At 35.4% G+C, this 24,467-nt stretch overlaps 6 protein-coding genes and 1 pseudogene across 7 annotated transcripts; 3 read left to right on the forward strand and 4 right to left on the reverse strand.

Annotated features, from left to right (window-relative positions):
- Position 1: 1 nt before the first annotated feature.
- On the reverse strand, positions 2–740 carry LOC147534169 (uncharacterized). The gene has a single exon (XM_086650101.1). It carries the CDS (start codon positions 728–730, stop codon positions 2–4), a length of 729 nt encoding a protein of 242 aa, XP_086506227.1. The 5' UTR covers positions 731–740.
- Positions 741–2,696: 1,956 nt separating this feature from the next.
- Positions 2,697–4,395, forward strand: LOC147534170 (DNA-binding storekeeper protein-related transcriptional regulator). The gene has a single exon (XM_086646949.1). It carries the CDS (start codon positions 2,989–2,991, stop codon positions 4,087–4,089), a length of 1,101 nt encoding a protein of 366 aa, XP_086503075.1. The 5' UTR covers positions 2,697–2,988; the 3' UTR covers positions 4,090–4,395.
- Positions 4,396–5,215: 820 nt separating this feature from the next.
- LOC147534171 (guanosine deaminase-like) lies at positions 5,216–7,391 on the reverse strand. Its single transcript, XM_086646951.1, has 5 exons — positions 7,310–7,391; positions 7,152–7,189; positions 5,883–6,073; positions 5,649–5,753; positions 5,216–5,563 (listed from the first exon to the last, which is right to left on the reverse strand). The coding sequence occupies exons 2-5, from the start codon at positions 7,165–7,167 to the stop codon at positions 5,369–5,371; spliced, it is 507 nt and encodes a 168-aa protein (XP_086503077.1). The 5' UTR covers positions 7,168–7,189; positions 7,310–7,391; the 3' UTR covers positions 5,216–5,368.
- Positions 7,392–10,392: 3,001 nt separating this feature from the next.
- Positions 10,393–11,556, reverse strand: LOC147534172 (uncharacterized). The gene has a single exon (XM_086646950.1). It carries the CDS (start codon positions 11,514–11,516, stop codon positions 10,545–10,547), a length of 972 nt encoding a protein of 323 aa, XP_086503076.1. The 5' UTR covers positions 11,517–11,556; the 3' UTR covers positions 10,393–10,544.
- Positions 11,557–12,784: 1,228 nt separating this feature from the next.
- On the forward strand, positions 12,785–13,925 carry LOC147534173 (uncharacterized). The gene has a single exon (XM_086650102.1). It carries the CDS (start codon positions 12,798–12,800, stop codon positions 13,923–13,925), a length of 1,128 nt encoding a protein of 375 aa, XP_086506228.1. The 5' UTR covers positions 12,785–12,797.
- A 2,120-nt stretch (positions 13,926–16,045) lies between these two features.
- Positions 16,046–17,643, forward strand: LOC147534174 (anaphase-promoting complex subunit 11 pseudogene; annotated as a pseudogene). The gene is made up of 3 exons (XR_015228138.1): positions 16,046–16,098; positions 16,678–16,796; positions 17,340–17,643. The product of XR_015228138.1 is annotated as an anaphase-promoting complex subunit 11 pseudogene (transcript).
- A 4,540-nt stretch (positions 17,644–22,183) lies between these two features.
- Positions 22,184–23,439, reverse strand: LOC147534175 (auxin-responsive protein IAA31-like). Its single transcript, XM_086648853.1, has 4 exons — positions 23,190–23,439; positions 22,755–22,966; positions 22,536–22,638; positions 22,184–22,424 (listed from the first exon to the last, which is right to left on the reverse strand). Exons 1-4 carry the CDS (start codon positions 23,345–23,347, stop codon positions 22,370–22,372), a joined length of 528 nt encoding a protein of 175 aa, XP_086504979.1. The 5' UTR covers positions 23,348–23,439; the 3' UTR covers positions 22,184–22,369.
- Positions 23,440–24,467: the final 1,028 nt, after the last annotated feature.

The following is a 24,467-nucleotide window of genomic DNA, read 5'->3' on the forward strand; positions in this document are numbered from 1 at the left end:
TTTATTGAATTATTAAATTTCCGGCAACAAGATCCCAACTTTTTACCATTTCCGACGGCCATTGAACATCAACTGTTTCGATAAAATGACCAAAATTGATCAATCTAGACCATTTCGGAGCAAAATCTCTATCCTCTTGAAGAACAGGATGAACCATAGCAATGGCTTTCATGAAAGCATAAACAAACCTAAGTTCTTGAAGTGTTGGATTCCTAAATTGAAGTTCACCAATTGGAGTACAACGAGCAACATCAATTACAGGAAATTGATCAGTACCTGAAACTTCTAATGATAAACTTCTAATCATTCTTCGATTAGAAGGAAACATTAATGATTCTTTCTCAAAAGTAACTCTTAAAAGTTCAGTATTAGGAACCCTAATTGTTTCTCTAGAACTAGTCATTTTTTGTGCATCATTTTCAGATCTAAACATTTGAAACCCTAAATCACCACCTTCACCACCAATGAATTGTGCACAAGGAAAAGGTTGTTTCTTGTTTGTCCAATCAGAGTCTTTACCAACCCTAATTCCAAATAAATGACCAGATCTTAATCTCTTCCATGGATCTGTTCTATATAAAGATGCTGAAGCTTTATAAAGAGAACTAATAAAAACTGGAGAAATTCCATCTACTTTCATTAAACAAGTTTCTGATCCAGGTCCAAGTCCTGGACCAGTTCCAAATTGTTCATTGAATTTTTTGAACAAATCCTTTAAATGTAAATCCATATCTCTCTAAATTTTCAAGCTTTAAACTGTTTAAAGTTCTCTCTTTTCCTGAAGATATATGTAAACCCTAAATTTCTCAAACAAAATGCTAAAAGAATTGGATTGTTAAGAGAGAGAGAGAGTGAGATTTTGTGCTAGTGGGTTTCAGAACTTACAGTGAACAGTTGAAGTAGTTGATCTGGATCGATTTTTGCTGTAATTGCTATAGATTTGTAGAGATATTGAGAACTAATTGCTATAGATTTGTAGAGAGAGTGGGATTTTGTGCTAGTTGATCGGGCTTCGGTCGTCGGGCTCAGTCGTCGGGCTTGTAGTCGGGCTATGCATCGGGCCGGGACTCGGACCGGCTTAACGGGCCGGGACTCGGAATTGAGAACCTGTCCGAGCCCGGCCCTATTAGCCCGTTATATCGGGCCGGGCTAGCCCGGCTCGGGGCTGCTTCGGTCATCGGTCTCTCACGGTTCGGGCCGGATCGTGGGTTTCCGGACCGTTTTCCCAGCCCTATACTGGGCACCGTATTTTGAGAGCTCCCCCTAGGGGGTGGGGAACTCTCAAAAACAAAAAAATAAAATAAATAGGGGTGGGAATTTCGCCCATGAGCCAGGACCCACTCACGGACACCCGAGCCCAACAAAGACCATGGACATCCACGCCCATTTCACGCGCAACCCGCCCAACCCGTCAAGTGTTGGTGGGCGGGCATGGGTTAAAACCTCTACTTGCGCACCCGCTCATGTCCGCACCCACTTAATGTCACCCAATGATATCCAACCAAATTACATCAATTTTTTGGGTTGATGAAGCCCAACAGTCCATGTTGCTAGGCCTAGTTGAGATAGTAAACAACATGTTTAAGGGCAACCACACGAACCTAACGTATTGCTTTGCAATGGCCCAAGAGAATTCCTAATAGATTACTGAAGTAGTGCTTGACTTTGAGAGAGCAAGGGGATACGTTTATATTATATCTCATGGGAATTCTTCATTAGTTTTGAATGTGAGATTAAATTCCTAAAATGAACAACACAAATAACGTCTAGTTTTAATCCCACATTGTCTCTTTAGAATTAGGAAAGGTATTTGGAGACTTTATAAAAGGAGAGGAAAAAGTGATTTTTTCAAGTCACGAGCTTACCCGCTACTCCCCCCCCCCCCCCCCCCCCCACCCGAATTGACCGAGCTTCTTAATGGGCTTGGGCGGATAATGGTTAAGGCGAATTTCAAATTTGTCTCCCCGGTTCCCCTAATAGCTATTGAAGTTTGGTGCTCAACCCGCCTGACCCGATGCTTCAAGTGCCCATGAACGTCCATACCCACCAAATTCCCACCCCTATCTCCAACCATGGCACGGGTAAGCAAATATAGGTATAAATGATAGAGTTTAATTCGATTGGGCACCATGTTGTGTTAATATTGGACTTATAATGTCATTCAGATTCATCTTTTAATTGGATTGTAAGTCACTTGACCACGAACAAAATCAGTTCGAATTCTAAATAATTGTTAGGTAAATGCCTATTCATTTAAAAAAAATGTTTTTTAAAATCTTAGACCAAAACATTTTTATATGATATTTTAAGCAAATGAGAATAAGGGTTAATATTATGTTAAGCTTAAGATGCAAAAATTGAAGATGTTTATATATTGGTTATGTGAAATGTAAGAGAGTGAGTAACAATTCAAATAATTTTAAATCTATTAAGGTGTTTTTTTTAAATACTCTCTCTAGCTCATGACTAAACATATATTAAAGAAATTCTCTACTTCAAACAGACTTGAGAGACATTTGAAGCGTTTCAAACGAATAGCAGAGACATTAAAAGACATTTCAAATGTCTCAAACGAATAACACATTTATTTCAAGACGTTTTATAACATTTAAAATGTTTTAAGCGAATATCACAAATATTTAAGAACAAATGAAAACGTCTTAAACGAATAACACAGATATTTAAAGACATTTTAAATGTCCCCACGGATAACACGAACTTCACTGTCTTGAACCACCACCCCCCTAAGGCTAAAATGAACACTTGGTCACATTGGGTCCCATAAGAGAAGAAAATCTCAACCCTCGATAGAGAAAGTAACCTAACCAAAAACCAGATCCACTTTCAAGTCTCACCCCCAAGCCCCAACACCAAAACCTAACCTAACCTAACCAAACCAAAAATCAGAACCATCTCTTCGGCACTACTCAACTTAAGCAACCTCTCTTTCCCCTCTCTCTCTCTCTCTCTCTCTAGAATTAGACAGATATGGCCCAAAATGGAGAAGAAGATGCTCATAATTTACGGGAAGACATTGAAGGAATAGAATCCAACGAAGATGATGAAGAAGACCAACCAAAAGTTGAAGATCTCAATTTGGTTACTCCTCCAACTTTACGTGACAACCCTAAAACCATAAATCGTTCTTCTACGATTATTCGTCCTGCAGTAATAGCCCTACCCACCATATCTCCATCCCCTATCCTCTCTGTAACTTCTGATTTCTCATCGGATCCAAATCGTCAATCCATAATTACATCGGCAGAAGATAAAAAACCCTTATTTTTGGATGATTCACGACGACTATTTCAACGATTATGGACAGATGAAGATGAAATTGGGCTTCTTCAAGGTTTTCTTGACTACACAAAACAGAGGGGACACAAGAATCAGGAAGTTGCTCCTTTCTATGATCAGATCAAGACCAAATTACAGCTTGATTTTAACAGGAATCAGCTCTTTGAGAAGTTAAGAAGGTTGAAGAAGAAGTACAGAAATGTCATATCTCGGATTAATTCAGGTAAAGATCTTTACTTTAAGACTCCACATGATCAAGCTACTTTTGAAATCTCTCGTAAGATCTGGAATGATACTGGAACTGGAATTGAAGAAGATGAAGGAGGAAACCCTAATCATAATAACAATCATGGATTAGGTAATCATGGGGTGGATGCTAATAACGATTCAGAGAAGACCATACCCGGATCTCGAAAACGACCTAGAACGATATTAGAGGAACATAATTTGTCCAATCCATCTAATATATCAAATACCCAAGTAGATTTATCCATTTCTACTGTTATTGAAGATACACTGAAGAATTGTTTATCACCATTGTTCAAGAACTTGCTCTCTTCCGCCATTAATAGACCTTTTTCTATAAGAGGGTTAGAAGGGATAGCTTTGAATTCACTACCTCTGAACTTTGTGGGTAGTTCATCACTGAATTCATTGACTGGAGAAATCGTCGACGAGAAGTGGAGAAAGCAGCGAATTTTGGAACTTGAGGTCTACTCGAAACGAATGGAGTTAGTACAAGATCAGATCAAAGTGGCATTAGAGGAATTGAGAACAGTGGGTGGTAGCTAACTTGAAGGTTTTGCTGGGATTTCTCAATCACCAGTAAGTATTTAGTGTTTCTGATTTAATTCGTGAATGTCTTCTTCTCTTGGTGTTTGATAATGGGTAGTAACTACTGAATCTGTTTTAGATTACTTTGTGCTAAGTTACAGAAAAATTAGGGTTCAATAATGACGTCCTTTAGTAGTCAATTGAAGTTCATATAACTCATGTTGTTTATGTGTTGAGAAAATGTAGCTTCTTTAGAACTCTGATAGGAACTGAGAAGAGATGAGATTGAAATTTAGTATAAATATATATACTTACCCATTGCCATTTTTGTTGTTTTTATTTCATACATTCTGTGTTATGTGAGTAATTCTGTTTTTTTATGTCAACGATAGGCTTCTATCAATGAATATTTGGGTCATTGAGCGTAGGTTAGTTTGATGGGAGATGAGTGCTACTCATTGTTTCTCTCAAGGTGAAGTAAGCATATGAATTGATCGGAAAAGGATGATGAAGTGTGTTAGCTTCCATTAATGGCCTAGTGCTCCAAATCCTTTTGTTATGTAGTTTAAATGAGTATTATGGTGTGGTTTCTAAATAGTGATGGTCCAACATAGTGGTTCACTACTGGCCATGCAGTGGCGACACAACCCGTAAAAGGTCCTAGGCGTATTAGACACATCATAAAACCATTGACCATGAAACGGGTCATGCCGTGGTGTGGCCAAATGACAAAACTATCGAACCGCCACACCCCATAACAAGTAGCTACGGTGTCCGATTTACATTGAGTGGTGGGTCGTGGGTTGTTTCACAATTTTTAGTGAGGTTTAGCTAGATGAACTAGCATGGCCAAAATCTTGTCACGCCATGGTCTGTTTGGCCACGGCTTGTCGGTTTGACCCGTTAATAAATGTGCCGTACCATTTTAATGTAGTTACTTCTGAACGCGTTGGGCTGTGTCGTTTTTGTGCCACCCCGCGGGGTTTGTGAACCACTTGTCCAACAGTCATGGTCAAATACAGTGGGGATGACTGGTTTTCTGGTTCTATACTTCTAATTGAAGTATAGAAGGTACCAAGTTTGTGGTAATGCTCCTACTCAAGTGAGGAATGGTTAAACGTTAAGCAGAAGCCAAAAGTTGGAATGGTAAGGAAGGAACCAAGATTACCTATTAAGCAAAATAAAAAGAACAGTACAAGCAGAAACCAAGTTGGAAGCTTCCAAGACACAGACTTTCTCAAAACAAATACACCAAGCTGCCTATAGCAAATGGAAGAGAAAATGTGATAAACTTGTCCTATTTTTTTCTAATGAACTTCTCCTTTGTCTTCTCAAAGACCTCTTCTGCAAGGATAGCCTCGTTACCCTCTGCTTTTATGATTTCCAGATGGAGTTTCTTATTGAAACTGCTAGTACCCCTCAATGCATCCGATATGTATGTCTTAAACCCCCTTTCCATCGCTGCTTCCGCTGTAGCTCCATAAACTAACCTCTAATACCAAAATATCAAACACCTGGTCGAGTTAGAATAGTCTTACAAACATGTCGATTGGGATCAAAGAGATTGTCAGTCTAACCTTGATTCGGGCAAACTGAATGGCACCGAAGCACATTGAACAAGGCTCACACGAAGCGTACATCTCACATTCGGGCAGCGATCTCTTGTTCAACTTTTGGCAAGCCTATACAAAAATATATCGTGTTATGTTTTGAGCGAGTCAAATTTCAGATCTGAAATAGAGATTAAAGAGAATTGGAACTATTTAGCACACAACAAGATTGATTATATATATGATCCAAGTGAGTCTAACCTCTCTTATTGCAGTCATCTCAGCATGTGCAGTTGGATCAGGGTTCCTGGAACCCATGTTGTGACAACTTGCAACTATTTCACCATTGAGAACAATAACTGCACCATATGGGTATCCATCTCCACTTTCTACTCCTTTATATGCTTCATCAATTGCTTTCATTAAGAATGTCTTGTCCTTCTCCTGTCCAACTGATAACAAGAAAGTGGTAATTAAGTATGGAAATTTTGGTCAAAACTTTCTATAAATTTCTTGTTATGTTTAAAAAAAGATCAGTCAACTTTTTTTAGTCTTTAGCTCCTGAGGAATTGTTTTAATATGCAACACCTTGCGACAGCTTTGCAACAATGCACTATGTAACAACTTTGTTCTTGCGACAGTTTTGTAACACCTTCCGGCAGCTTTGCAACACTTTGCGACAACTTTGCAAAATATTGAGTTTTTAAACAAACAAAATACCAATATTCGAGTTTTTAACAAATTTTTTGGGTTTTTTAACAAAAAAAAAAAAGGAAATTTAACTTGTCTTTTTATTAACTTAAAAAAAGTTTAATATTGGTTATTAGATCCAATTTCCTCTATTAAGTAAAATAAAAATAAAAAGAAAGAAGCCCAAATCCTAAGCCTAAACTAACTAAGAACCAAATATATCCATTCCAATTCAGGACAAGGTCATTAAGATTTAGGTTCTTAATGATCCAAGTATCTCAATCTATATCTTTATGTCAGTAATAGGTATTCAGATTCAGTTGCAGTGACTATTATTTGACAATGGTAACGGGTAAAAACAAACATTACATTCATGATCCTAATAAAGAAATTGAGGAGTAGAAGCCAAATAAATCAAAATTGGACAAAAATGATTCTCATAATCAGAGAACATAGTATCAAGGTCATTGCCAATTTATTTTGAATGGGATTCACAAATTTAATGAAAACTAAGATAATATAATTACAGAAGAGTTTACGCTCACAGTTCAGAAACCCACAAAAGTTGTGATCTACAAAATAATTCCGACAAAAGTTTAGTTTCTTTCTCTGCCTTAAAACACAAGAATTTGGGAAGACAACTCACTCAATTTACGGCTGGTCTTAGTTAAGAGGACATCTTCTCCAGGCTTTTATTGGGCTAGGACTCTCTATGAAGACATATGCATATTATGTGCAAACCTTACAATTATGTGTAAACTTGGCCTGCAAACACTCAATATCCAGAAAGACCAAAAGTTGAGAGATAGAGGGAGAAAGAGAAGGAGTACTAGAGATTACCATTTGGTGTTTCCATGTCTTAGATCTGAAAGACTGATCTGTTATGAAGATAAGTAAGATTCAAGAACCTAATTAAGTGAACCAAGAAACAATTACCCACCCAAATGCTGGTCAGATTAGATCAATCTCAAAGGAAACAAATAGTAAAATAATTTAGCTTAGATAGTTAGCTGAAGAGATGATTCTGAGAGGATCAGTAGAGCTATATATAAGTAAAAAACAGTTCTACTTGCACCAACCAAATTAGGGTTGGTGCCTACTGTTGTTAGTCAATGATCATATTTATTAATAACTAAACGTGTCGTAAATGTTCTTTTAAGTTTGATTAATAATTTATTAAGTAGTTTAAACTTGGGTTAGTCATTGTCATAACCGAATATACATAGAAGCGTAATCTTTTTTTCATTTTTCTTAAGATATATTTGCATCGATATGTGGTACACGAACGTGGACATGTCAGGAAACAAATTTTTTAATATCCATAAATTGAAAAAACTACTATTAAAGTTATGAACATTTATAATCTGTTTTATTTACTTAGTTTTTGTAGAACCATAAAAATAAAAGCCAACACTACCTTGGAGTTGATTTCTCAGCTCTTCTTCTCTGACTATTAACCTCCGTTGCATGTTCTGGCACATCATTTTCTTTGATCTCTAACTCTAAGGCTTCAGTCTGCCATTTATGAATGTCTTCTGTCTTAGTTTCATCTAGAGTCCTAGGGAAAGAATGAATTAGAATTTTATTTAGACCTTTTTCACCGATTTTCTTCTCTTCCTATGCTATTTCTCATGTCTCTTTTGTACTTGTGCTTTTTTTTATTGCTTTGGCTTCTTTTATGATGTTGAAATCTATTTGTTTCTACCATTTTAACTATTTTTTTTTCCTTGCCACTGTGACTTGCCATTCCATCTTTCAACCAGAAAGCGAAACTTTCAAAATTTTATCTTTCCACTCCCCTAGATTCGCTTGTAAAGCAAAGCATCTTAATATTGAAATACTTGTATGGTGTATTTGGATGATGAAATCATGAATCAATCGATTGATGAGTCCTTTGAATCTATCATTCTGCGGATTCACGAGTTCAAATGATTTTTTTTTTTACTGTTTGGTAACTAATAAGAATTCTATAATTTAAAATTATATATATAAAAATTTTAACGCTTATTTTAAAAATATTTGAAGAAATCTTTTCTTTCAATATTGTTTTTTCAAAACCACTAGTTTTTTTTTTCAAATATAGTGTTCTTCAAAAAACCGTTAATTGTTTTCGAAAGTTGTGTCATTTTAATTTTTTTTGTCAGAAACCATTGTTTTCTGAATCTGTTTTTTCGATTTTTTTTCGAAAACAGAATTTTTTCAAAAAAAAATCCGAATTTTTTGTTTCGAAACTTTTTTATTTTTTTCGTTAATCTTTCCCGAAAACAATTTTTTCGAGAACTGTTTTTTGTCCCAAAATATATTTTTCCCCCTAAAAAACTATTATTCCCCGAAAATCGTCTTTTCCCTCCGAAAACTCTATATTTAAAAAAAAATATGTTTTCGGGTAAAAACAATTTTCGAGAAAAAAAAAAATCACGGTTTTGTGGAAAGATCGATTTTTGGGAGAAAATATCGGTTTTTGAGAAAAATCGATTTTAAATAAACGGTTTATTTCATTACATTATCAGGATTTTATATTTACCTTTGAGCTTACGGAGTTACCCTACTACCATACCTTGTAAAACTCAAAAGATCAAACCATAACAATCACGGGAGAGGTTGAATCCGAAAGAACTCTCCCACACAAGTCCAGAATTAGAGGAATCGATATGATTGTAGGTGCCTAAATCCTGGTCTTACTCAAATACAATCATGTTTGCCCTGAGACTACAGAAAAGACAAATGGGTCCACGTAAGTGGGACCGATACCTCGACCCTGAAATATAGGGAGAGGGGGTGGTGGAAGTGTGCATGATGCTTTACCGACTTAATCCCGAACCCTATGTAAGATTCCAGTTGATGAGGATCTTAAGTATTTATTAAACCTGTGATACAAGAGTCCAGTAGGCAGGGCCGTGTGGTGGGGGTGCGGGTAGGGCGGCCGCACAGGGCCCCCCACCACCAAGGGGCCCACCTGTTAAAAATGCTAGAATTAAACTAATATATAGTGAAAGATACCTAGCTAAGTAGGAAATGCAAACTAGCTCTACTGGTGAACTTGCTCAGTTTTCAAGCAAGTGACGTAGGTTCGACTCACCAAATGTGATTATCTTTTTCATATTTTTCGCTTAAGAGATATCGTTGAAATCAACTTTTTTGTTTTGCTCCATTACACTTTCTGTAAACTATTTTCTTAGTTTAGATGCATTTCTTCTTTTATCTTCCGTAGTGACTTCAAGAAATAGAAGTCATGATACAAAAGATATCATGTTTGAAAAATCACTTTTAGATTCTAAACTATACGTTGTACTATTAAGTCAGCTCTGCTTGCTAAAAGCCTTCGCTCGCCCTTGGTCATGTTTGATAGGTTGCAAACTGAATATTTAATATGATTATATGTTAAGATCCAAACATGCTATTTTTTTTTTTTGATGAAAGTTCCAAACATGCTATGAAACTTTAGAATTTCATTATGTTAAATGTAGTTACAAGCTTATAATTTAAGATTGAATAAAAATGTCCACAAGTGATAGTGGATTCTTAGATTAGATCATTTATAAAAAAAAGATATTGCTAAATAGATTTTTTTCTTTCTATGATTATTTTCTTCAAAATACATTTTGATTCATCTATAGGTGATCTACCGGTAAATTATTTTGCATTTTTTTCAATTTTTACTTGTAATTTATTGTACGAAAGGCACAGAATCATATTTCTCACGGGGCTCCTAAATTCTCAGGCACATCCCAGCCAATAAGAAGGAAGCTTTCCAGAAGATAAACACGGTCGGAAACACGATGTGTCCTAAATATCGTGTACCTTGAATAAAGGGAACTTGCTTCTATCAAATATACAAGATACTCCCGAACTATGTTAAGATATAATTTTTGGAATGAATTAGAAGACTTATATTTGGTACCCCATTTACACAAAATAATATTAAGAAACAATATAAACTCTGAGAATACCAACAATATACAATAGCAACTAAATTATCATGTTTCTCAACAAAAAAAAAAAAAAAAAAACTAAATTATCATGTTCTTTTAAAAGTTAAACAAAATATAACTTTTATTCAATACGGAATTAAAGAAAAACAGACAAAACCCCCTAATTGTAAAACTAGACAAACATAACCCAAATTCAACAAACGATGCTACGAAATCTAACCTAATTTCTAAAACAAAACAAAACAAACACACAAAAACAGGTAAGAAATTCCAAACACTTGCATAATCCCAAATATTATTCTTAGACGCCTTGCTGATGAGACATCTGAATTTGATTTGGAACAAGATTATTGGCATGATCTCCATAACCAACATTGTTATTCTCCGCCATAGAATATGACATTTCCCCTCCTTGCAGCGGTTGCATCTGAGCTGAAGGATCGTTCGCTTGATTCCTAAACCCTAAATTATCCATAGTGTTGTTCTCAACAGACATATAATATGGTGGTTGTTCTCCAAAACCAACATTGCTCAAATTGGTATACTTGAGAGAAGAATATAATGATTGGTTTGCTTGTTGCATTTGCAGAGAAGCAACATTCACATGATCCCCAGACCCTAACCCAGTATTATAAGTAAACCTCCCCAATACTTCATTACTAATAAGATTGTTAAAAGGATGATTAAGAAGATGAGTTAAAGAATGAAGAGGAGGGTTATTCATCACATCCCCAAAACTGTAATGAGTAGCAGTAGGAGGAGAATAATCATTGAAATGAAGAGGAGGGTTATTAATACTAGGATTAGGGTTTAATACTAATCTTGGTAAAGATATAGTAAAAGATAATGGACCAACATCATTATTCTGATGATTCCTTGTGAGTAAATATATTTGTCTTTCGAATTGCTTCTCTTTTTGTTCAATCATATATTTTAGAGAATTTAAATCATTTGTATTATTGATATCTCGTAGACTCTTACCATTATAATATATTTGTTCCATGAGCAAATTCGTCTCTTTCTTTTGATTAACTCTTTGAAGTTTTTTCAACTTCTGTTTCCCCTTCTTAACCTTTTGCTTGTAGATGGATTTTGTGTTCTCCGTCTTCTTAGATTTCTCTATGTCTGGTAAAGAATTATACTTCTCTAGGACTTCACGTACCTCCAGTTGTGAAGATGACCAGGTTTCTGGTGGTACTCGATTATCTTCTCCATAAACGATTGCGCAAGCAGATGCATCACATAGAACGCTCAATTCTTTCACTTTTTTCATCAACCCTTTTGTTCTTTTCTTGAAAGTAGCTTTCCTTGAACTGGTACTTCTCATCCATTCTAGTCTCACCTTTGATTTTGGCATAGTAATAATACTAAATTGTTTATAGGGAGAAGGGTTTGAGATAGAAGATATTGGAGAACAAGCTTTGTTGTGGGAGATATATTTATACACAAAAAGAGAGCCAAAAAAGGGGAATTACAAGATGAGGGCTGGTGGTCATGTATTAATAATTTCATATAATCAATTTAAACAAAAAAACAAAATCATTAATTCTTTACATTTTAAATATATAATATCATTCAATACTCATTAGGTTTTTATTTTTCAAATATGGTTTTCCTATTATGTGCTCTGTGAACATTGTTTCACAAATTCTTTTCTTTTTTAAGTTACAATTTCTAGAAACAATAAAAGAATTTAGAAATGTTAAATATAGAAAAGATTTATAATTTAACATACACCTTTAGGGCACATGTCAGAAGGGCCCTTTTCTTAATTCATAACATCATACCATATTAATTATATTTTCTTGACATACATCTATACAATTTTGGTTTAATGTACATTTATACAAAGGGCCCTGCATAATGACTTTATGTAATTAATTTTAACAAATCAACAAAACAAGTATCCTATTGAATACCATCATTATCAACCCTTTACACTTTAAATACATATAATATTATACAATACTAATTTACATTACTTTTTTAAATATTTGTTTGTTTCGAGTAGACTAACTCCTATTAGTGTGCCAAAAGTGGACATTATGTCGAAAATGTAAATGTTTTCTAGAGTAAAGAAATAATTGTTTGTCTTTTCTAAATTAAAAAGATCACAATTGGAAGAAAAATAAATTTTGAATTTTGAGTAGTTAAAATTCAAAATAATTTATGAATTAACATGAATCCAATATGGAATCTGATTCACATATTAAAATAATTTTTTCTATTTTTAACAAAGAAATATTTTAGTTTGTATATCCAAGGTTAAAGTCAAAATTTTACTTTTTAAGAGATAGAAAAAAATTTATGATTTAACATATGTCATATAGAAAAAAATTGAATCTTTATTTTGTTAGAGAAGAAATAATATAATTATCATTTTTAATATGTACCAAAATAAACTAAATGAAATAAATAATTTTATTGCCATCCAATTCCCTACCTCTTGTAGCCATCTCTCCATATGTATGTGTATATATATCCCACACAAGTAAGCTTGCTCACCATCTTCTTTTAACCTTCTCTCCCCCTCTCATTGAAATACAGTATCATCATGGGGAGATCAAGGGTAAAACTAGAACTGATACAAAAAACAGGTGCTAGGAATGCCACTTTCAAGAAAAGAAAGAATGGATTGTTTAAAAAGGTGAAAGAACTAAGCATACTTTGTGGGGTACCTGCTTGCGCTATCGTGTATGGAGAGAGCGGTGAGCAATTACCGGAAACCTGGCCATCTTCACAATCGGAAGTATGTGATGTCCTCGGAAAGTTCTACGGGTTAACGGAGATGGAGAAATCTAAGAATATGGAGAATCAAGTGTCCTTCAGTTGGCGGAAAGTTCGACAAGAGACGGAGAGACTGAGAAAGCTACGGAGGAAAAATAAAGCGAAAGAGATGAATCTTCTCATGGAAAAGATACATTTTCATGGTAAGAGTTTAGAAGATGTGAATAATATTGATGATCTTAATTATCTGAAACAGATGGCTGAAGAGAAAGAGAAGCAAATCCAAAGACAAATAGATTTGCTTAAAGGGAACCAGAATGTTGTTGCTGACCCATCTATGTCAGTACTAATAAACCCTAATACTACTCTTAATACTACAAATTTAAGTATTGCGATGACAAATTTTATTAACGATATTAAGAATCGTCCAAATATGAATCAAATTGGTGGTAACTACAATAATTTTAGTATTGTTGGTGGTGTTGAAATGAACATGGTTCCTGCTCCTCAGATGCAGCTACAACCAAACACAGAGAATGCTTTACAAAACCAACCATATTGGAATAGTTTTCAACATCATGTGTTCTGGTTTGGTGATCAGATTGTTGATCCTACAAATCAGATGCAGATAATGCAGCAAAACTTAGGTCTTCCTAATCAGATGCAGATGCAGTCAGAGGGTATTTTACCAACCGGAGCGTGGAACGGTTATGGGGATGTAATGAATAGTGTTTCTTATCAACAGACTCAGATTCAAAATACCAACATTGGTAATAATGGTTTTGGAGATCATATGAATATTCATTGGCAGCAAGGAGGACAATTGCCTTATTATATGGTTGAGAATAATAATATTGAGAGTGTTGGGTTTGGAAACCAAATGAATGGCCCTTCCCATTATTTGCAGATGATGCAAGGAGGTCATTCACCGTATCGTGTGCTTGATGATTACTGATGACATAGAGGGTGAATATCGTGGTCTTTAGGATAGTCGTGTTTTGTGTTCTTTGTTTTCTCTGTTCTTGTTATATTTACAAATATTTCATGTGTTTATGGCGGTTTATTTATTGACTTAATAACCCGTCCAACCATATGATGTAATTGTAATGTTGACCTACACATTAAAATAAATTAATTTGTATTCTCTTCGACAATATAAAGTATGACTAGTTTCAATTTATAGGGGAGAATTATACACTAAAGAGAAGCTTTAATTTTCGTATTTGTCTCAACTCTCAATCTTACTACTTCCATTGTTTTTATTTTTTATTTATATCTTTAGTTTCTAAAAACAAATAAAGAAAGGTAGTTCAACTTGGGCCCCTGTTTTGCTATACCAGGCAAGGTCTATACTCTATTAGTGCACTCAGGGGCGGAACCAGAAAATAGTGTTAGGGAGGGCAAAGGTGAAATCTAATAGATAAGATCATATATAAAAATTTTGTGGGAGTTAAGTGCCCTTACCATTTACTCTTTACTAACCCAATTCCAGAGAGGGCCATTGTCCTCTCCGGCCACCCTAGTTCCGCACCTGAGTGCACTTCAAGAAGAATTATTCCAAATTTTGTTTCTAAGCCACCTTACTCGACAAAAGAGCTCAAAAAGGTAAAAGGAATGTCTAAAATGCAGATTGCTCGGAGATAAGTGTCCTTGGAACTTCGCCAAAGTCAAATGACATGTACCCCCCTTGTATCCACCATGACAGAGAGGAGGTGGAGGAGGAGGAAGAGAAGAAATTTGAAGGTCGTCAGTAGGGGATCAATCATTTGCCAACGACTAGTTGAGAATAACAGAAGGAAAAGCATTTTGAAGCAAGGGTAAAAAAGAAAAAGAAAAAGAAAAATTAACGGTTAAAGTTGACTAACGGAAATATAGTCGTCATCTAAAATATCAGACAAATATGGAGGGCAACATTTTGAGTTGGTCCCAAGTGGGGGCAAATTTCGAGTTGGTCCCAAGCTGGGGGCAAAATTAGAATTAATCCATACGGGTATAATCCTATTTGATCTGGTAGATTAATGTTTACCCCCCCCCCCAAAGGAGAGGGGTTTTGGGGTTCATCATCAGCGCGGGAATTTCGAAGGGTGGTAGAGAAGTGAGAACCGATTCTCCACAGTCCACCCACCCTCCGGTGGCCGGCCGCACTTCCTAGTTCCTCCACTCTCTTTCGCGCCTCTGCCTCACCGAAAGTGGTAATTCTCACTCTCTCTCTCTAAAAGTGTTGATTTTGTGGTTTTCGATTATTAAATCACCTGGTTCTTTCGAATCGCAATTAACGTCGTTTTTTATTTAATTTTCTAGAGATTAGTTGATGAAAAACCTTCAAAATTTTGTATCCAACTTTTTTACTGTTCTCTTTCTAGGGTTTTTAATAGTTGTACAGTGGAGTATATAGATTAATAGAGATTTCTGGTCGGTCAGATGTTCATAATGTGATTGAGAAGTAAATTATTGGTCGTGTTTGGTTTTTGCAGGTGAGGAAATGAAGGTTAAAATACTACGTATCCTTTTACATTGAGTTTTTCCCCTTTCCATGATATCCATGTCATTGATTTCCATTCTTCATTTCTTCTCATTAATTGTATCTAAATCCATCTTTAGGGTTGTATATCATGCATGATGTTTTGATTTGAAATTCACCCGTTCTACGATGGCAAGTGTTAGTGTATCTGCTTTTGCTACTCAGCCCTAGCCTGACAGGCACAAGGTTATGTTCGTGGGAATGTTCCGCGAGCCTATCGAGAAGCCCTCGGAACTTACTAAGCTAATGCTTTCACCTATAGCGCCAGCTCTAGACAATGTGGGATATCGCATTCCCGCAACCTTGTAGATTAGCATCCATTGGCTATGATTTCGTTTCTGACGACCTAACCCCTGACTGCCTTTGCAATATTGTTCTAAAATATGTGCAACCATGTAGTCTTATGTTTTATTCCTGGACGTGACCCAAGCCTACCCCAGAGTACTAAGTGTTGCACGTGTAGCTCTGGCTTTGGACACTCCTCCAAGCGATATCGGACTAAGACAAAGGAAGAGTCCAAGAGGAAAGACTTAAGATCATGTTTGCATATTGTAATGGTTGTGTACTTGTGTATCACAATTGTTGTCGCTACGACCGATTCTCAGATGTGAGCTGTCAATTCACATACAAGTATGTAATGGAGTTGTCTTCTATGCATTATTTGGGAACTATCAACTTTGTAACAAGATCAAAGAATTTCAACCCTATGTCTTATCATTGGATGCCGTAACATTGGTCTGTGAGAATGATTTCTATATTCAAAATGTATCAGTCATCATATGCATATATTTCTCTTAATTTCCCAAATCAGTGTAGTACTTGAAGAGAGAACAGTTTTTCTATGATAACCTTGCATGTCACTTTGAATTCTTCTACATTTCTCTGTACTCTCTAAAGCTTCATATATTCGTATGAAGTTCTGTCATATTATTATTACAGTACTTCGTAACTCGGAAAACTTTCCGTTTTCTTGTCAATCTCTGTGATGTTTGCCAATCCGTTCTTGCAGCTTTCCTTAACCTACACTTTTGATTTGATGTCGTTACTGTTAAACAGAGTATGTACTTTTCACCTATTACAATTTTTGCTCCAAATAAGTTTCAATATTCTTCGAGCTATTAACTTAATTATTAGTATGTTAGGCTTGTGTTCATTTGTGATAATTTCTAATTGTCTGACTTTATAGATGGCATGGTGTAGCTTCTTGGACTTGGGATGCCCAAGATGAGACATGTGGGATATGTAGAATGGCCTTTGATGGTTGTTGTTCTGATTGTAAACGTCCAGGGGACGACTGCCCTCTTAGTAAGTTCAAATGACTCTTTCTACGATTGTCCTTATATGCTATTAAAATTATTCAACAAACTAAACCATCATTTAGACTGTTTGGTACGTGATGACAGCTGAAACTGATTTAGGTTTTACAACAAAATCATGTAGGATTTTATCAAACACAAATTTTCCCGTTCTTGGTGTTTAAAGAAACAAAATAGGATTTCATGGTAAGAGAAGGTATTAGATGCGAGAAAATTATGCATAAATTATTTTCAAAAGCATATGTTTCATCACGAACAAGAAACAATATATGCGTTTAGTTCCTAATAATGACGCCGATGTTGCTTTTCACAAGCTTATTCTCAGTGTTTAGTGGTTGGAGTGGAATGTCGGAATCTATGAGTAAAAGGTTAGAGATTTTGAATCAAGAAAGTGCGAGAAGATTCACCATAACACACATCAATAATGAAAACTCCAAAAATATCAACATATATATATGCTTGTATTCCAAAATCAAAAGTTATGGATTGTGGATGACTTCTCTTCTGATTTGATCAATTGATTTTCTTGCAGTTTGGGGGGCATGCGATCACGCCTTCCATCTCCACTGCATCTTGAAATGGGTGAACTCGCAGACTGCTCAAGCAAACTGCCCCATGTGCCGAAGGGAATGGCAATTCAAATGATTATTGTCTACTGGTTCACTTCTTCCACTCTCATATAATAAAGGCATCTAAATCTCATGCTGGTTTGGTTCAAGAGAACGGAAAAGTTGGCTTTTGTTAAGGTTACTATCTTTGTTTTGTAATTGCATATCTTCATGGATTATATGAGATTGTTATTTTGTCCTTCAAGGAATGAAAACAATGTTCATTCATATGCTTGTACTTTCTTGTCCCGATATCACTTCAGTTTTAACTGCAGGCAAGGGCGGATCCACTAGTAGGCTACCCCTGGCTACAGTCAGGGGTAGTTTCTTTAATTTCCCATAGAGATAGGGGTGTTTTGGTAAAAGCAGCCAGGGTTCATTTTTTTTCTTTTACTTATCTGTTATGAGAAGAACTAGAGAGACAAAGAGTTGATTCCTTGGTTCTAAGTCGAGAGGAACCCTAGAAATGGAGAGAATCGTAAATCCGAATTCTTGATTAAAGGAATTCCATCAATTTCTTCATCCCAACTCCTCTAACATTGCCATCTCTGCTTAATGTTTCCGCAATTTGAAGATTTCAAGTGAAATCTACAAAACTAGGGTTCTTCATGAGATCATCTTTTATTTTGTTAACAAGAAAAAAAAATCAACTAATCAAGTGATTCAACTTTGAAGGCTTTTTCTCTACTATCTAGTTAGGGAAGTAATGTTTTTTCCCTCTTCTTTTTTATTCTTATTAAAACTTCTAATGCTTCAATTTGGATTATTTTGTGTATTACTAATTAGTTTATTTATTTTGATTTTTTAGGTGGATTATTGATTTTGATCATAGTCCATTACTTTATTGTAAGAGTTACTTATTTTGATAAACTGAGCTACTAATCTTTATCATTTGGGTGATTGGCTTTGATTGTTGATACCTAATTTTGAATTTTGATTGCAACTTGAGGCTTTTATGAGTTTAGGGGATATATGAATTTTACTCAAAACTTTTACCAAATAGAATACATGATTTTTTATTTTTGTAACTTGAGTGTAGGAATTCATGTAAATTTGTTTTGTTTTGATGTTGATTTAACTTTAGGCTAAAATGTCCGAAAATCCTCTCAAGTACCCAAGCGAAAGAAAAAAAATTCTTTATTCGCATTTTTATTTCGACAAGAGAAAACAACAAAAAAGATTTAGAACATTCACCTTCTATATCCAACATTGCGTATGTGGTTTGTGACAACAATGATGCAAAACTTTACTTTGACCAAAAAAATTGCCTTTGCATGTTATTTTCGGCTATCATATATTTAGCGCAAGTAAAAATTTGGTTATAAAAATTTTAGGCTAGTCCTGTATAGTTTCGAATCCTGGCTCCGCCCTTGACTGCAGGGACCTTTTGTATAAAACTACGAAAAAGGGCATAGAAAAAGACTGATTCTCATTATAGGTTGAAGTTACATCCATCAAACCAAATTTTGTTCTACAAATAAACCCCCAATAAGAACATCTTTCTACAAGGAGACTAAGAGAGAGAAATAGCACGACAATTCACTCTTAAAAAAACTACTGTAATTTATATGATGTCCATGACGAAATTTACTTCGTAATGGCATAAACGGCGTATACGATACCAGGTAGGTAGCCAAAGAACGTCAAAATTAGAGTAATCCAGAACTCAACCTGCATATATTCAATCATTCACAATTTACTATTTATCAGATTTACGAAAGCCAAAAGAAAGAGTAAAGAGTGGACTCCGACAACAGTGAGTTTGTCCGACTATCAGCCTAATTTCAGGCGGATGATCGTGTATGGACAAATGAAATTTAGAGAAAGAAACTCAAAATATTTTCCTCTCTAAATTTCATCTCCCCCGTTCCGACTGTCGTCTTGAAATTACTCTGATAGTCGTTCCGACTATACCTCTTGCTCTTCTAAGCTAACCGATCAAAGAGTTAAAAACTAAGAAGAAAGAAGAAATGGAGAGAGGGTGTGAAGTGTATAAGAACCTTGCAACCGAATTTGAAGAAGACGCCAAGAGGCGGAAGGATGATAGCCAAGAGGATGTCTATGCATTTCAGAGTCCCTTCATCTGCCATCTTTAATTACTTAATTAGTAGCAATGGGTTGTTCTAGAGAAAAATAGCAACTGTTTTTCCTCTTCTTGTTCTTGAGATTAGAGAGAAGAGGATAATTCAGAGAAAGAGTTGGGGCATTTTTATAAGGAGAAAATTTAGTAGTACCATTCACGTGGCAATATGCTATTGGGAATTATCATTAAAAGCTTTACAGTTAGTACTAGTATGTTATTTCAGTTACAAGTATCAATCAAGACAGATAAGACCTCCTGGTATTTCATAGCTTGTATGTATAATCATCATATGTTAACCATCGCCTCTCCCATCTTTTTGCTATTAGTTCGTGCGTCTAGGATTGTCTCTAGTTTGAGTATGTTGTTCAAGTCTAGTACGGATTACATCCGGTTCCAATGTTTTTGGATTACCCTAACATGTGGGGTCGCTAAGAATGGAGGAGGTCCAATAATAAAACGGCGGGATGGCTATAGACGCACCCAAAAGTGATCAAGTACCAAGTGACGAATGCTAAAGAGACTAACTCGTAGTAACAAAGTTTTTTGCACCAATAGAATTTTCTTTGAAATAATGATATCAAGCAAATGTTGAAATGGAGCATCACCCCAAGGGATCATTAGAAAAATTTATGGTTTATCATCTCCCTAAAGATACAAAATGGAAGGATCCATTTTGGCAGCATCTATCTACTCTTTTGGCAGACACAGTAAGTTCTAAACGTGGATGGTGGACAATCTTTGCCTTGTTCTAAACGTTTCCACCCTTTTTGGCATCATCTATCTACCTCGACTCTCTACCTCTTAATAAAATAACTTGTAACTAACAATATGGGTTGGGTTTTCACAACTACCCTTTTAACTTTCATCTTCCAACAAGCAAAAGGTGTTGTTGAAGTCTTCATTAATTAATTAATAATACACTCTATTTATATTGATCTCTTTGATCTTAATTTTTTCCAATGAAAGGCAAAGATCTTAGGTTGTATTTGTTTCTTTTTGCAACTCTGAATCTGAATTAGCTAAATCAGAATTGGCTTAACCAAATTGACTATTTTTCGGCTCATTCAGACATAGACTCAATTTCAACCAACATTTCTAATTTTCTTAAAAAAGGGAATCTCAAATCTGAATTAATCCCAGTTCAGATTTCAAATCTGAAAAAAAAATTAAAAAAAAAACTCTTCGAATCTTATTTAAGTCTTTACTAGCTGGATAGAGCAGTACGAATGATATTTTTTTTCTAAATCAAATTCACATGGGTGAGACTTGAGAGTGGGATAGATTAAAAGAAATAGTTAAGGCTTATTTCAAAGATCAAGATAGTGATAAAGAATTATAGGCACCCGAAGAAGTGAAATGCCCTAGTTAAAGCTGAGATGCGGCTAGCAATTTTTGGGGTTTACAGGCGCCAACCTTTTCGTTTCATCGGCACATACTCTTCTATACTCAGTTTTTTCTTTTAACTGGTTCACAAAGGTGACTTCTTGGAACCATGATATTGATGGTTATCTTTTTTTTACTTACAATGTATCTCTCAGTTAGATCATATGAACGAACGAATGAAATGCACTCCAATTCATGGATTCGGTTAACCTGTGGTGTTTGTTTTTATCTCATTGGACACGTCTAAAACTAAATTGTGTGAATCAAATTGACTCAAAATCAACAATTTAAATAAGTCAGGTAAACAGAAACATTTTGAAATCTGATGCGAGTCAATTCAATCGTCTAAGTTAGATTTCAGATATACTCACCTATTGACAAAGCTATTTACTATCTGCCCTCACTATACTCTATCATGGAACACCAATTCCTCAGCCTTCTTATAAACTTTTTGCTCTATATCCAGTTATCAGTGAAGTTTCTTTGCGGTTTCATATTATTGTCGATCAAACTCTTCTTATAAATATTGCGAGAAAAAAGATAGTGCACCAGTAAGGAATAGGTGAATTGATGGACATGTTTGCATTTGGTACACTTTCTGCAAATAGGAGCATCCTGTAATAGGCATAGGCAGGTGGATCGTGATTCGTTGGATTGAATCACTGACAACTATACTGCCCAAAGAAGCAGGAACTCTAGTTGTTGAATCGCAAGATCTGAGTGTTTTCAGCGCATGGCAGAAGCGTGTCGGACGTTCACATAATTCTGGCCCTTGTAACCTTGTTTGGGCGGGTGGAAGTTCAACGCTAGACCTTGACAATCTGTGACTTCCCGTTTGACCCCCCTTTCTAACTTAATGTACAAGCCCAAACTTAGTAAGTGGGAATGCCTTCATAGAGGGCTCGTGGAGCATTAGTTAAGAATAAAACTCTGTACCAATTGAGTTTGATCCTAACTGATAATACCATGGACAAATAGTTGGGCTTAGGTCGTTATTGGTGGTATCAAAATCAAGGCGCATACTCGTGTCTCACCTTACTAGGTAAATCAAAGAGACGGGGCTATAGGTGTCATGTCAAACTTAGTAAATATCGCGGCATCTTGGGCATCCTAACAAGAGCAGATGTTCTAACCAAGAACCCAAATGAGTAATAATGTACATTAGGTTAGGTATTTCCATTAACCATTCAGAGGAGAGACCTAGAAACAACCCTTAATATATAACATCTTAGTCATCCCCCATATCAAGAACATCTATATTGATAGATTTCTCACTAGGATGCTCCTAAAATAAAAACAGAATTAAAAAAAAAACCAAATTTCTATATATATTATATGGGGAAGTATTTATCTGTACATATATATATATATCATCCAACAAGTTTAGTTTCTGATTTTCTCATAGAGCTAATTTTTGCAACATTATCTGAAAATTGTAGAGAGAGAGAGAGAGAGAGAGAGAGAGAAATTGATGAACATGTATGATATCTAACACTGGTCTGAACTTGTTATCTTCAGTCTCTTCACAGTTGCCAAGAACAAACTAGCAAAAAAAAAACACAAATACATTAATTAGTACTTCAACTGAAACAGGGGAAGTGAAGAGATTTTATGGATATTAATCAAAATTGATGAGAAAGATATATGAACTTACTCCCAAGGAACATCCCCAACCATCATCCAATCACCTTCTTTATCTTCATAAGTTAACAAATGATGTTCTTGATTAGAATTTACTCGACCCACACCGTTCGGATCTGTAATCAAAATTTTGGTGTATTAGGTTCATATACATGTATAAACTCTATCTCTCTCTGTATATATATATATATACTAGGTGTCCACGGCGCTATATAGAAATAAGTATACTTACGAAGAAGGGTAGTGGTGAACATATGAGAGAGAGTTCTAATGAGACCATCATAACCATGAATTGTAAAGAGATCAAGTTTCCTTCCAATTGGGATTCCTTCCATGTACACCTTGACAAACAAAGTGGGTTGATGATTATGTCTGTTAGTACTATTTCCTTTTTTCCCAAGTGTATTCCTTAGTGACTGTTTGATTGGTGGCCAATCAGCATCTCTGTTTCACATACAAAAAAAACAGAGTAAGAGAGAGAGAGAGAGAAGAAATGGGTATTGACTAAAACTCATGAATGAATTAAGGAGATGAATTATGTGACTAAATTTCCTCAAACAAAGACATGGGTAAGCATGAAATTTCTAAAACAGAGAATGAGAGAGATGCATTGATTTAAATCAAAGGAAATTAGTCAATGCCCAATAGTAATAAGGGCTCTTTCTACCTTGAATTGTGATGGTGAGAGGATGTGGAAGAAGAGATACTCAAACCAAGTCTAAGATCAGTGCTCAAATCTGTCCTGGAAGAGGTATAGTTGCTACTATCAATTGAGGAGGAAGAAGAAGAGGATGAAGATGGAGACTCACTATTTGATCTGCCCATTCTGCAGTTCTACTAGTTGTAGTAATTTGTTAGAGTTTAGTGAGAGAAAGAGAGGCCAGAGAAGAGCCGCCACAGTTGGGGTTTAAATAGAGAGAGAAGAAGAAGAAAAGTCGTTGGGTTTGGACTTAGGGAGTGTCGTCTTGGTGGCCGACATGCACACGTAGCTTTGAAGGGACAAAGTCTCTGGGCCGGCTTGGCTTCTGTTACCTTAGCAAATTTTTGAACCATTCCTCTAATTATCATTTGTTTGTGTTTAGTACTATAATAATTACTAAGTGTTAGTAATAATTAAACCACCTTAATTCTCTTTACCTCACGTGTCAAACATTAAACTCAATTCCTTGTTTGATTGATTGGTCCTGCCTTATCTTGAGTCACCAAACCCATTGGTTTTCTCATCACATGTTTGCTTCAAATCTCTCACTCAAACTGTTTGCTTTCTAACCAACAAGACTTGGTCGAGTAATAAATACTTAGTACAAGATTTTGTAAGATGTTCCATTTCAACTTCTTCTTTTTTTAATGGTGTTCACAATTGTATTGTGTGTATGGCTCGTCTAGGTTTAAGAAAAAACAACACGAAATCACTTTTGCATATGAATAGAAATGAAAGATGGAAATCTAGATCACATGAAATGATGAAATAAGTAAAGTCCATTTAATATCTTTTGAAAAGATAAATTAGAATAAAGATTATTTATCGTCGACTGAAGATGTTTTTTTAGCCGGAATAGATATACTAAGACATTCCTGTTCGAGAATAATTTTCTTTATTATTAGTTGTCAGTTTTTTAAATTGGTTTATAAAATTTGTTCGTCCTGATGCTACATTTACAAATGTTTGATCAATTGGTACATATATACTTCTCATCTCACACGAAAGTTGAGGTGGCGAGTTGGGTTGGAATTAGCTAGCCAACCACAACCCGTTATCACCACCCCTCCAATGAAGTTTAAGTATACAGAGAAATCCATCCATCTTGAGCTGTTTTGAGATAAAATGTAGTAGTTTTATATGGCGCTTGAACTCCTATAGTTAGATAGACGGAGGTTACACCAAGAACTACACCGTTAATAAATTGAAGAGTGATAGAGCCAGTGCGATATTGATTACCTCACC

This window comes from Eschscholzia californica, unplaced genomic scaffold, assembly GCF_041429995.1.
Source record: "Eschscholzia californica isolate CP2 unplaced genomic scaffold, dmEscCali1.0.p SCAF_6, whole genome shotgun sequence".
NCBI classification, from domain to species: domain Eukaryota; kingdom Viridiplantae; phylum Streptophyta; class Magnoliopsida; order Ranunculales; family Papaveraceae; genus Eschscholzia; species Eschscholzia californica.